We start from the raw sequence: 14,210 nt of genomic DNA on the forward strand, positions 1-14,210 counted from the left end.
TAGTAATTTTCTAAATCATTGCTCCTGCATGCTGCATAGTTTTCCATCATATGCATGTACTACAATTTCTCAATCCAGTCACATGTGGTTGGATATTTGGGCTGTTTTCGTGTTCTTGTAATGGTGAATAATGAATGCTACTATGAACATTGGTATATAAATCTCCATTTGTGCTCAGTTCTCATTTCCTTGGGGTATATTCCTAGCAGTGGTATAGCTGGATATATGGAATTTCTATATTCAGCTCTTTGAGGAAGCGTCAAACTGCCTTCCAGAGTGACTGTACTATTTTACAATCCCATCAACAGTGTATGATAGTTCCTATCTCTCCACAACCTCTCCAACATTTATTACTTGCTGTCCTATTAAACTTTGTCACTGCTACTGGGGTGAGATGGTATCTCATTTTGGTTTTGATTTGCATCTCTCTTATTGCCAGTGATTTGGAGCATTCTTCATGTGTCTGTTGGCCATCCGAATGTCATCCTTTGAAATGCACTGCTACTGAGTTGCTTCGAACTCACAGTGACCTTCTACTGGGCTCCTAATGCAGTAGCTCTTCTACAGGAGGAGACTTCACATCCTTCACCTGCAGAGCAGGTGGTGGATTCAAACCACTGTCTTTTCGGTTGGTAACATGTTAACATCAGAGCCTGAAAGGTGTGCTAATTTCAGAGTCAGCTTGAGGTGCCTCTCCTCATGTTTAGCTTTGTGTGTCCAACTCAGCCCAGAGCATTTATCCTATGATATATGAGGTCAGAGACATCTGGTGACAATCTGAGAGGAAACCAGGGAAGACAGCATTGCCCGAGGAGAGGCAGCAGGGCCTCTGAGCAGATGCCGTGGCCAGAACTGCCTGCATGTGATGGGTATCATGGATGGCCTTGCTTAGGAGCACCTCCAGGTCTGCGTGCACAGGACCTTGACTCAGAGCTGGATCTCTGCTTCCCACCCAGATGCGTGCACTGCATAGGGCAAGTGTGTGAATGCAGGTGGAACTGAGAGATGACAGCAGGCAATGAAAACCAAGTTAGAGGATATAAAGAATTGTGATGCACCTGAATGTGACATCTGTGTGTTACAACAGCTGATAGGCCATCTCTGAGAACGTGGGACAAGTGAGCCCAGAACACAGAGAAGAGGAGTGGGGGGATAGTGAGTCTGGAACAAAATTCTGAGTGGTCTGAGTGAGTGTGCTAACAGCTGAACCTGCAGGACTACCTAACAGTGTGAGCACCTGAGAGAGTGTGTGAGGCCAGGGTGCTCAGAGATGGAAACCCAGGGGAGTGTGTGTGTGTGTGTGTGTGTGTGTGTGTGTGTGAAAGAGAGACAGAGACAGATTTATTTGGCTGTCACTGGGCCCCCAGGCTCCTCAATCTTAATTCAGCACTGGGCCCCAAGGGTCCCAAGGATTCCAAGTTTCTTGTAACTCTGTGGTCAGGGAAAGGCATTTAGGCAGTGACGAGGTCTCAGGCAACTCAGCTGCAGAAGCCCCACCCAGGTAGGGTATGAGTAAGTCTCTGGGGTGTGTGTGTATCCGTCCATTCAGAGCAGAGGACTAGGGCATGAGTAAGTCTCCGGTGTGTGTGTGTGTCCATTCAGAGCAGAGGACTAGGGCATGAGTCTCTGGGGTGTGTGTGTGTGTGTGTGTGTGTTCGTGATTCATAATGATCCATTCAGAACAGAGGACTAGGGCATGAGTAAGTCTCGGGTGTGTGTGTGTGTGTGTGTGTGTGTGTCTTCGTGCTTGAGCTTCCAGGCTGGCTGGGTACTCACAGGCCAGCACGACAGCGTGACTAGGTCACTTGTCCCCAATGCTCAGAGTTGACCTCAGACTTGCTCAGCTACTTCTCTTTGGTGTTGTTTCTGCTTTTCATTTTTTAAATTATTTTGTATTTGCATGAAGGCTTACAAAGAGATTTTAATTCATGCAAAAACTGAGGCACACTCTGTCCTTCTTTGCAAACTTCTGACAAGTTTACAGAGAGAGAGAGAGAGAGAGAACAGTTGGGGAGGCAGCACAAAGCATCCGACCTGGCTAGCTTCTCTGACATTGAGATTCCATTTTCTCCAGGTTGTCACTAGGGCCTCTGGAGCCAGAATTTCTTGCCCTCACATGGTCCATCCACCCCACACACACAGTCCCTGTACCAGCCATCACCTCTTCAGGCTACCGTGCAGGTGATCCATCTTTTCATTAGATCTTCATAACCACCCCAAGGATATCGAGCCATTTCATAGTAGGGGAAACAGAAGCTCAGAGATTGTCCAAGATGGCACAAAAAGGAGAGAAACTCACAAAGTCAGGAAGTAATTGTGTATTTATTTCACAAATATGACCACCTGGGCTCAGCCAGGTCCCATAGAACCTACTGTGATATTGCACAATGGGCTTTGCTGCACACATGGGCAACCCATTACCTAGAACAGAACTCAAGGTGGAGTCGGCCGAGATTGGGACAGCCATGGGCATAGGAAGGCTTCTCTGTGAAGGGCTGCTGGCTCCTCGATCAGCCCAGTCTAGGGGATAGTCCACTCAAGGGACAATATCTCTCTTTGGCTCACACTGCCCCTGGGAGGGAAAAAGAGGTGGGCGCAGGGGCCAAAATGGGCCGCCACACTCAGCCAGGCCTTAGTGTTGTGCCCGGAGCAGATAAGAATTGACCTTGCACAACCGAAAAGCTTGGTATGGAACTGTTCCTCTCAAACGTAGTGGGGACGTGCACTCCAATTGGTACAGACAAGCCAGTCACCAACACACTGTCATAAAGTCAGCTACACCTAGATCCACCCAGGTGTGAGACTGGCCCTGGTGGGGCCAGCGCTGTAATTCTCAAAGTTGGAATCCCCGGTCGGAAAGATCAACTGCATGTGACATTGGCCAGAAATGTACCTTCTCTGACCAGTTGAGCCTCCAGCCAGGCTGGGTCATAATCCCTGGTAGCTTAGTGCAGCCGCAGGTAGGAGGGAGCGGAGTAGTTGAAGAGCAGGAAGTCCATTTTGTAGAGGTCGAAAAGGCGTTGCAGATAGAAAGGGCTGATGTCCTGAAAGAGGCGGGTGGGGTCTCGTGCAGATGCTGACCTGGCCTTCCTGGGCGGCGCTGGGAAATGTAAGCCCGGAGCGCCCACCAGGCCCAGAATAAAAGCTGCGTCCTCAGCCAGGGTCTCGAACTTGCCCACCACGTCGTAGCGCAGAAGGCACGGGTGGCAGAGCGCGTGGGCGCGCTCCCAGTGCTCGTTGAAGGGTTCCTGTCGGCGCGTGCGCGGGTCCAAGAGGTAGGCCAGGAACTCTGCAAAGCTCACGTCGTGGCCGCCGGCCAGCGCGTCCGGGCGCGCCCCAGGCCGCAGGCGGCGCACGATCTGCGTGCCGAAGCGCCGCTGGAAGGCCGCGTGATAAGGCTGTGTGAACTTGTTGCGGTAGGCCGACGCCAGCCGCTCGAAGGGCTCCCGCACAAAGAGGAAGGTGAGATAGGCGCGCAGGCGTCGGTTTACCTCCGCGGGGCTGAAGTCGGCCAGGGAGGGCAGGCGGCCCGGCGCATGCGCTTCGTGCGCGGGGATGGCCTGGGGGTCGCTGCCGGCTCGGCCGCTCAGAGTCAGCAGAACGCGTTTCCAGTTGGTGCACGCCACCTTGGGCACGTAGCAGTAGAGCAGGCCATGCGCGTCATCCACCAGCACGTGCCGCAGGTCCTCAGGCTGCAGCAGGCGCTGGCGCCGCGTGTGCTGCTGGCAGGTGCTGCGCAGCAAGTCACGTCGCCTTCGGTGCAGCTCAGCCAGCTGGGAATGAGGGCCCTGAGGGCGACAATGGGCAAGTTAGTTAAGGTTGCCTGTCCCACACCCTATGAGGCCAGTCCTAGCATAGTCTCAGCCTACCCTGGTACCCTGGGGCTCCCAGCCATAGACTGGGCACAACCTCTGTAGTTTGGGTTTTAGGGTTAAATTAGGCCGCAAGTGGGTCTGGAGAAGGTGGAAGTGGATATTAATCCGACCTCACCGAGGCATGTTGATGGATGTTGATCATTGTCAGTTCATCCGGCCTGTGAGGTCATGATCCAGAAGAAAGAAGGAAAGACCTTATATGCTGTCCGGTGACTTAAAGGGGGATAATGTGCATGAACAGGAACTTTATAACCAGATAAAAACTGATAAAAGCTTCAGTGTCATAGTTGTAACTGACTAATAGCCGATGCAAAACCCCAGCAGGTGTTGGGTAGGAGACTTCCCATCTCTCTTCTGCAGAGTGTTTTTAGTTAGAAAAGAAACTTGTGTATTTCTAGGGTAAATGTTTTCATGTAATTCTAACCCTGAGCTGCCAGAGAGGCTCTGCCTTTGGGTTAGCATTGCAGTTCCTATGGACTAAACTACCAGACCTCTTAATACCATTTAAATTAAACACCAGCAACAACAAAACAACCAAAAACAAACCAACCCACAAACTCTTTGCGGTTCAGTAGATCCTGAGTCATCATGATCCTATAGGACAAAGTAGAACTACCCTATAGGGTTTACAAAGCTATAAACTATATATATATTTTTTTATCTGTCTTTCTGTCTCAATGTCTGTTCTTTCTCCCACAGAAGGGGTAGTTGATTCCAGGCATGACCTTTTTGTTAGCTGCACCAGGTCTTTTCCATATTAGAGCTCAGACAGTCACCACAGCTTTGTAGCCTCTTGCAGGCTGTCCAGTTATGTTTTTATCAATAATAACATTGTTGTTGGGGACTGTCGAGTTGGAACCGACCTACTGCTGACTCTCCAGTGGGTTTTCAGAGGCAGTTAATTGTACAAGAGGAGATTGCCCATCCTTCCCTCTCGCCATCCCCCAAGCAGCTGGTGACCTCGAACTGTGTGCCTTTGGGATTGCAGGGCAGCTTCTTGCCACTAGGCCACCACTAATCCCATATTTATAAACTGGAATGTTCCTTTAGCTCTCAGTTTCGCACTTCACCTCTAACAGAATTTAATCTCAGGGTCTGGGCATGTCTTGCCTCTGAAAAATAGTAACTGTTATGTATCCTAGTGGAGAAGGAGTTGTACTGCCAATCCCAAAGCAGGTAGTTCAGATGCACCAGCTGCTCTCAGGGAGCACTGGAAAATCTCCTCCCCTGTGGTTTACAGCCTCTGAAAATCTGCTGGAGGGTCATCTCTGAATTAAGCATGACTCAACAATGAGTGAGTGAGTGAGCCTTGTGTCCAGGCCTACTAAGCATGTTACAATGCTATAAATTAGGCCCCATTAGAAAGGGAGCCACCTAGCCTGCCTCAATCAAGCAGAGGCCCAGGCCATGCCATCCAGTCCCTTCTCACAAGGGACTCCATATCTAAGAGTGACCCTGTAGCTTCCCCCTTCCCTACTTCATAGTTTCCACCCTAAGAATTCTCAAAACTGCATTAAAAGTCTTCAAGACATAATAAAGACAGACAGTCACAAGTGTTGGGAAAGCTATGGGAAAACTGGCACCTTCATACAGTGCTGGTGGTAAAGTAAAATCATGGAGCTGCTGTGGAAAAGTCTGCAGCTTTAGAGTTACCACTATTGGTGGGTGCTTCAGTTTGGCTGCACCTCACACCAGCCCTGCATACAACAGTTCAACCCTGCTGGACTCTGTGCCATCCTCACACACTCTCCTGTGCTTAACCATTCTTGTAGTCACTGTGACAGCCACCTTGTTGAGGGTCGTCCTCTCTTTCACTGACCTTCTACTTTTCTAAGCATGATACCCTCTCCATGGACCAGTTCCTGCTGATAATATGGCCAAAGTATTTAAGAAGGAGTTTTTCCATTCTTGCTTCTAAGGATCACCCTGTCTACATTTTTTCTAGCACGATTTTTCTTATTTTGGCAGTTTGTGTATACACAGTGCTCTTTGCCAATACCACATTTCAGAGACATCACTTCTTCATTCTTCCTTACACATTTTCAAATTTTCACATACATAGGAAACAAATGAAATTTTAAAGAATCCTTAGTAGCAGATTTGCCAGATGACACCTTACTTGCTGAAACTGAGGAGGACCCTGAAGTGCCTGCTGTAGAAGGTCGAGCAAGGACTGAAACCTTCAATATAGACTAAAGCTCAACATCAAGAAAACAAAGATTCTCACCACTAGGCTGATTGATAGCATCATGATAGACAGTGAAGAGGTTGAGATTGTTAATAGCTTCCATTTGCTTGGTTCCACAATAAACATTCTTTGTACCAGCAGTAAGGAAATAAAAAGACAAATTGCATTGGGGAAGTCTGCTGTCAGAGACATTTCCAGAATACTGAAGAGTAACGATGTCAGTCTGGAGATTAATGTGCACCTGATCCAGGTCATTACTTCACAATTCCTTGCTATGCATAAGAAAGCTGAACAGTAAATAGGGAAAAGAGAAGGATAATTGATGCCTTTAAGCTGTGGTGCTGGAGAAGAATGTTGACTATTCCATGGACAAACTGGTTTGTCCTTGTCCGAGAGAGGGTAAAACCAGGCTGCTCCTTAGAGGCAAGATTTCTGAAGCTTTATCTTCTGATGTATTTGGGGCATGTTGCAAGGAATGACCAGTCCCTTAGAGAGGGACATCATGTTTGGGAGGATGGAAGGACACTAAGAGAGAAAGACCCTCAGTGAGTTGGATTGATTCAGTGACTGAGGTAATGGGAGTAAGTGTGTCAGAGATAATAAGATTGGCACAGGATAGAGCAGAGAGTTCAGAGTAGCTCTTGTACATAGGGTTGCAATGAATCACAAGCGACTGGATGGCACAAAACAGCAACGAACAACAATTCATAGTTTGATTTCTTGACTACTGCTTCATGTATTTTGATTGTAGATCCAAGTCAAATGAAATCCTTGACAACTTCAAACATCTATCATGATGAAGCTTATTAATTCAGTTGGGCAAATTTTTCTTTATGTTGAGATGTAATCTAATGATGGTAATTTCTGAGCATCATTAATTAAAGAGTTACCGTATGACCCAACAATTTCTGTCCTAGATACACACATCAATATTATTAATAAAATCTCAAGGAAATAAATAACCCAAAGGTCCACCATTTGGTAAATGAATGTATATATACATATATAGTGTGTACCTGTGTTATGTACATAGATGAGCTTTGAAAACAGTGTTGTAAGTGAAAGGCACATATTTTATTATTCCATTTAGATGAAATGTCCAGTGTAGGCAAATCTAAAGGGATAGAAAGTAGCTTAGTTATTGCTTGGGACTGAGAGAGAATAAGGAAAGTAGAGAGTGACTTTAAATGGGTACCGTGCTTATTAAATTAGACTTCCAGTAGGATGTCTCACTAAATCCAGAGGCTCTTCAGCAAGACACCAAAAACCAGAGCTCCAAACAACTATGAGAGATCATCTCACCCCAGTAAGATTAGCAAAATTTAACAGAACAGCAAACATCAAATGTTGGCGAGGTTGCAGAGAAAATGGAACCCTTATTCACTGTTGGTGGGAGTGTAAAATGGTGCAACCACTATGGAAGGGTGTATGGCGCTTTTCCAAAAGGTTGCAAATAGAAATACCATTTGACCTGGTAGTTCCACTAATGGGAATATACCCTAAAGAAACCATAACTGCCACCCAAGCAGATATATGCACACCCATGTATGTTGCAGCTTTATTCCCAGTAGCAAAGAGTTGAAAACAACCTAAGTGCCCATCAACAAATGAGTGGATAGAGAAGCTTTGGCATATTCACACAATGGAATACTACGCTGCATTAAAGAACAAAGAACTTATGAAATATTACACAAAATGGATGACTCTGGAGGACATTATGCTGAGTGAAATGTCTCAGTCACAAAAGGACAAATACTGCATAGTGCCACTGCTGTAAAACGGAACTAAAATAGGGGTTTGGGGGAGACTGAGAAAGAGGGAATAAATAATACATACAGCATTAAAACAGATGAGGGAGAGAACTGTTTAAGAGTGATATATGATTAGGTATTATTGTCATGACAAGAGTCCAGAATGAAGGCTGCATAGTGGAGTGGGGGAGAGGGATTATATAACAATGAAATAATTTTTCTTTTACTTTTCAAAGAGAAGAGAGAACTGGGGGAGGGGAGGGGTGGACAGGGAGAAAAATGCAACAAGGAATGAATGGAAATCCAAAGTCTATGTAAACTTTCATTAAAATTAATAATAATAAAAAAGAGAGAGAAAGAGTATTAAGATTAAATTAATATGTTAGAGATGAAAAAATAAAACAAAACTCGAAAGATCCTAGACATAGATGATGATCCTGGAAAATTGTTGAAAATTTGCTAGAAGAAACTTCCCAAATATTTAAAAAAATGAGAAAATATGGATTCAAGAAGCTAAATAAGAGGTCAAATAAAATAGACTCCAAATGATGAACACCAAGGTATAATCACAAATTTTCCCAAATCTTAGACAAATAAAGAATACTGAAAGCAAGAAAATGAAGAGTTCTTTACAAAAGAGGAACATTAAGACTAAGCTCTATTTCTCAAGCAGAAATCATGCAGACAAGAAAATACTGAGATTAAGTAAACAAAAATCTGAAACAAAACAATTGTCAACCAAGAATTATGTTGTTGTTGTTGAGTGCTGTCAAATCGAGTACAATTCATAGAGACCCTATGAACAACAGATCTAAACTCTGTCCTTTCCTGTGCCATCTTCATCATCTCAGACATCCTGGAGCTTATTGCTGCAGGCATTGTGTCAATCCATCTGGTTGAAGGTATTCTTTTTCACTGACTCTCCACCTTTCTGAGCATGATATAATGTTTCTTTCCAAGGAGTAGCCTCTCCTAGCAACATACCCAAAGTATGTGAGATGAAGCCTTGTCATCCCTGCCTCCAAGGAGTACTCTGGTTGCATGTTCTCCAAGAAATAACTGTTCTTTTGGCATAGGCTGTTCAGTTCTGTTCTCCAATGCCATAGCTCCAAGGCATCAATAATTATTGTGTTATCCTTTTTCATTGTCCAGTTCTCAGCAGCATAGCAAGATATTGAAAAGACTATGATGGCCTGAATCAGGTGCATTTTAGTCTTAAAATTGATATCACTGCTTCTTAATAATTTTGAAAGGTTTCTGACTGCAGATGCTCCCAGTGCAATATATCTGATCTGCCTGCCAGTATTGATGTGGATCCAAATAAGATTAAGTCAGTAATAGTTTCAGTCCTTCTGCATCTATCATGATGTTACCTATTGGTCCAGTAGTGAGGATTTTTGTTGTCTTGCTATAATCATATTAAAGATTGTAGCCTTTGATCTTCTGCAGAAAGCTATTCAAGTCCTCCTCACTTTCAGCAAGCAGGGTTGTGTCATCTGCATAATGCAGGTTGGTGATGAGTCTCCCTCTGATCCTGATTCCACATTCTTCTTCACAGAGTCCAAATTCTCAAATAATCTGCTCATCATACATATTGAGTAGGTATGGAGACAGAATACAACCCTGATACACTCCCTTTTACATTTTATTTTACCTTTTACATTTTAAACCATGTAGTGTTCTCTTGCTTTGTTTGCACAAAAGCCTCTTGGTCTAGGTATAGATTTTCTTAAGTGCAATTTAGTGTCCTGGGATTTCCATTCTTCTCAATGTTAGCCATAATTTGTTTTGATCCACACAATCTAATGCCTTTACCTTGTCAGTAAAGCACAAATAGGCATCCTTCTGGTATTCTCTACTCTCAGCCAGGATCCATCTAACATTAACAATGATGTCCCTGGTGCCATAGCTTCTTCCAAACTCAGCTTGAACTTTGGAGAGTTCTCTATACTTTTCTAGCCATTTTTGGATGATCTTCAGCCATATTAAGGATACTGCTTTTCCACATTCTGTTGGATCACCTTTCTTGGGACTAGGAATAAATATGGATCTCTTCGAGTCAGTCACCCAAGCATCCATCCAAGCTTTCCTGGAATAGGCTGCTGAACATGACCAGGGCTGCATCTCAATAGTTCAAACATGTTTGTTGGAATTGCATTGATTCCTGGGGCCTTATATTTTGCTAATGCCTTTAGTGCAGCTTGAACTTATTCCTTCATTACCACTGGCTCTTGATTTTATGGTAATTCCTGAAATATTTAAGTGTTGGCCAATTCTTTTTGGTATAGTAATTCTGTGTATTACCTCGATCTTCCTTTCATGCTTCTTGGGCCATTCAGGATTTTGTCCATAGCATCTTGCAGTATCACAACTTGAAGCTTGAATTTGAGTTCATTTTTTTTCTTCTTGAGAAGTATTGAGTGAGTTCATCCCTTTTTATTCTCCCAGTTACAGCTCTCTGCACATTCCGTTATAATGCTTTGCTTTGTCTTCTCGAGCTGTTCAGCTCTTTTACTTCAACATTTCTTCCCTTTGTATTGACACTCCAGTACAATTTTCAGAGTCTCTTCTGAAATCCATTTTGGTTTTTTCTTTCTCCTCTGTCTTTAAAATTACCTTAAAATTTTTTTTTATTTCTTCATGGATGATACATACCATTGATGTCATCCCACAACTCATCTGGTCTTCAGTGCTTCAAACCTGTTTTTAAAATGATCTTTAAATTCGTGTGGTATAGACTCAAGATGATATTTTAGTGTTATGGACTTGTTTTAATTTTCTCAGACTCAGTTTGAACTTGCACATGAGTAATCCACGGTCTATTCTACAGTCAACGCCTGGCCTGGTTTTGACTGCTGATAGAGAGCTTCTCCAATACTTTCTCCCACAGATATAGTCAGGGTAATTCCTATGCAGTCTATCAGGTGAGGTCTATGTGTAAAGTCACCATTAGTGTTTTTTAAAAAGGTATTTACAATGAATAAATAATTGAATGTACAAAATTTGTTCATTCTATTTTTTACCTCATTTTTGTCACCAAATCTTTACCTTTGACTACCATTCCTTCTTCATTGTTTCAAACTTTTGCATTTCAGTCACTAATTATCATTGAAGCATCTTAATCAATTGAGCAATTTCGGGCAGCAAAATTTGATTAAAATCTTCCATTTCCTCCTCTTTGGCTTTAGCTGTCAATGCATTTACTACAATATATTACAATAACAATTTTAGTAACTGGTCTTATATGTATACATATATATAATATCCTGTCACTGACAACATTGTACTTCTGGATAGAACTTCAAATTATCTTTTTTAGCCATGAATACAATACCATTCTTTTTCTGTTTTTCATTTTGGTGTAGTATACCATGTGATTGTCTGATTCAGAGTGGCCAGTCCCAGTCCATCTGACAAATGCCTAAAATGTTGATAGACATGTGTTCCATTTTTATCTGAATTTCATAACTTCTAGGTTTCCAGCTTTGATATTTTGTATATCCCATGTTCCAGTTATTAAAGGATATTTGCAGTTTCTCCCTTGCACTCTCATTTTGATTGACTTCAATCTGAGGTCTGCCTCTAATACGAGAACTCTTCATGTTCCTTTGTTGTTCATAGGTTTTCAGAGTCTGGCTATTTAAGATTTGAATGGCCGAAAAAAAAAAAAAGATTTGAATGGCCAATTCTTCTTCTTAGTCCGTCTTAATATGGAAACTCTACTGAAACCTGTCCACTGTGTTGACCCTTCTGGCATTTGACACACTGGTTGGTGGCATAGTCACAGCAACCCACAAGTTATCTCAGTAGAAGAATTAATATATGCAGCAAAGTATGGTCCCACAGATATGGCAATGAAATGAAAACATTTTCAGATAAGGAGAAGGAAAGGAAATTTGTGACAATTAGGTCAACCTTAAAAGAAATACTAAAATGAATTCATTACATAGATTACCCATAAAGACAGACAGCTCCCAGAAGTAAACATCCATGACAACGTTCAGGAACTGACCCAGACAGAGAAACACATAAAGTAACATTAAGTTACCAGACTAAAATAGGAAGCCATAAGCATCAGTTTGTGATGATAACTACAAAGAAGAGGAAATGAGCAGTGTAATTACAGAACTTCCACATGGAGAGGAGGCAAGGTATTTTGAAGATAAAACTGAATTGCTTTAGTCTTAGGAATAAAATAGCACATTACTTGGAAACTTCAAAGAAAATTAGGAAACTTTCTCATCTAAATTAAAAGGAGAAAAATAACTAAGAGCAAAATGTTGATGTGATGAAAGAAATAAGAAAAGCCATTAACAAAAATTATCTCAGCATAGAAAAGTAGGTTGAACAAAGAAATCAGAAATACCACAAAAACAAATGCAGAAAAATAAGTGGCATAAAAGCCTATTTGTTGATAGTTTCACTGAACGTGGATGGTTTAAACACACCAGTCAAGACAAAAAGGATAGTAGAATGCATAAGAAGTCATGACTTCCAGTAGCAGTGCCAAACTTTGACAGACCAGCAAGTAATAAATGTTGGAGAGGGTGTGACAAGAATAGAACTCTCATACACTGTTAGTGGGATTGTAAAATGGTACAACCACTCTGGAAGGCAGTTTGATGTTTTCTTAAAAAGCTGAACATAGACATCCATATGACCCAGCTAATCCACTGCTAGGAATATATCCCAGGGAAAACAGAACTGAAATGCAAACAGAGATGTGTACTACACAGAGGTTCAAAGCAGCATTATTCATAATAGCAAGAACATGGAAACAGCTGAAATATCCATCAGCAAATGACTGGATTGAAAAACTATGGTATAGTCACATGATAAAATACTATGCAGCACTGAGGAGCAACAATTTTGAAAAATACCATAAAACTTGAGAGAGGCTAGAGAGCATTATGCTGAGTGAACTAACAAGGCACATAAGAACAAATACTCTAAGTCCATTATTGTAAAAACAGAAGGATAACCAGTGAGATGTGTATGAATATACAAATGGTTTTTAGCTGATATTCATGAAGCGTAATGAGTACTTAGAACTGTGCCATTAATGAAAGGAAATCCTATCTAAAAAGTGCATTTCTGTACCAGAGCTATGTCACACCACCCTTTCCCTACAGGAAAAGAAGAAACAAATCTTAAATAATGCCTTTTTAATTGTATCCTTTAGATGTAGATGTAGGATCTACTGTATCATACCTCTGAGAATGTAAAATATCTTGTGCCTGTGTCTGCTTTATGATATGTAACAGTGACTGTTCTGTATCAGAGTTGTGTTTTAAATGATATTATTCTAGAATGTTTTCTTTTCAGATGATGATTGAGAAGTTTAAAAAAAGACAAACAGTGCCAGATACCACAACAGTCACAGAAGTTTGCTGTTTCCTGTGGTTTGGTTTAGTACTTTTTTAAAAATGGAGAGCACTGAATATCTCTACTATTTTTGTTCCAGTGACTGCAAAACATGGGAAAGCTGTTGCTGCTATTGATGCATATGCACTGTGATTAGTCTTTTTTTTTTAAATTTATGTTGTTTATTTTTCATTTCAATGAACATCTACAGAGATTTTGGGATTCCATTCATTCATTGTTGCACCCTTCTCCCCGCACAAACCCCTCCCCCCCCATTTGCTCCTCTCCTTGAAAAGCAAAAGAAAAACTCCCTCATTGGTACCCAATCCCCCCCCCGCACCTCCCCAAACCCCCCCTCCTACCCCAAAACATAATCCACTCTGCACCCCTCATTGCATACTCCTACGATAATATATGTATATATATAATTTGAATATTTGGAAACTTTAGCTGTGCTGTCAACTTTGGAGAAAGTATTCCAGTGGTACTATGTTGAGTTGGAATTGTACAGAAATTAATAGCCATAGGGGTCTAGAAATGTTAAACTTAATTTTCCCCCATTTGTACAGGGGTAATGCACTATTAAATATGTAAGGTTTTATCTACATGGGTTTGATTGCAGAATCTTAAAAAGTCTTCTATTTAAAAAATTAAATCATCTTGGATCAACTTTAGACGCTTGGTATAAAGATACTTTCAAATACAGCCAGAAATGCACAATCTGAAGAGGATAAAATTGATGAACAGGACCTTCTAAAGATTAAATCCATGTGGCATCAAAGACTTTTTCTAGCAGGGTGAAAAGACAGTCTACCAACTGGGTACCAACATTTGGTAATACCATCTGAGCAAGAGCCTATGGTGATGAAGGCAGAAGTTCAAGCTGCTTTGAAGGAAATAGCAAAAAATAAGGCCCGCGGAATAGATGGTATACCAGTTGACATATTTCAGCTAACAGATGCTGCCCTGGATGTGCTCACCAAGTTGTGCCAAGAAATCTGGAGAACAACAACTTGGCCAACTGACTGGAAG

General features: G+C 42.1%; 1 protein-coding gene across 1 annotated transcript in view; it reads right to left on the reverse strand.

The window, feature by feature from the left end:
* Positions 1-2,945: 2,945 nt before the first annotated feature.
* CHST13 (carbohydrate (chondroitin 4) sulfotransferase 13) overlaps positions 2,946-14,210 on the reverse strand; it is a 36,741-nt gene continuing 25,476 nt past the window's right edge. The window contains exon 3 of the mRNA XM_006895198.1: positions 2,946-3,788. Within this exon, the coding sequence (XP_006895260.1) occupies positions 2,946-3,788 (843 nt within the window). The remainder of the gene's footprint in view (positions 3,789-14,210) is intronic.

Source organism: Elephantulus edwardii, unplaced genomic scaffold (assembly GCF_000299155.1).
Source record: "Elephantulus edwardii isolate Elephantulus edwardi_28Jun2011 unplaced genomic scaffold, EleEdw1.0 scaffold00161, whole genome shotgun sequence".
NCBI lineage: Eukaryota > Metazoa > Chordata > Mammalia > Macroscelidea > Macroscelididae > Elephantulus > Elephantulus edwardii.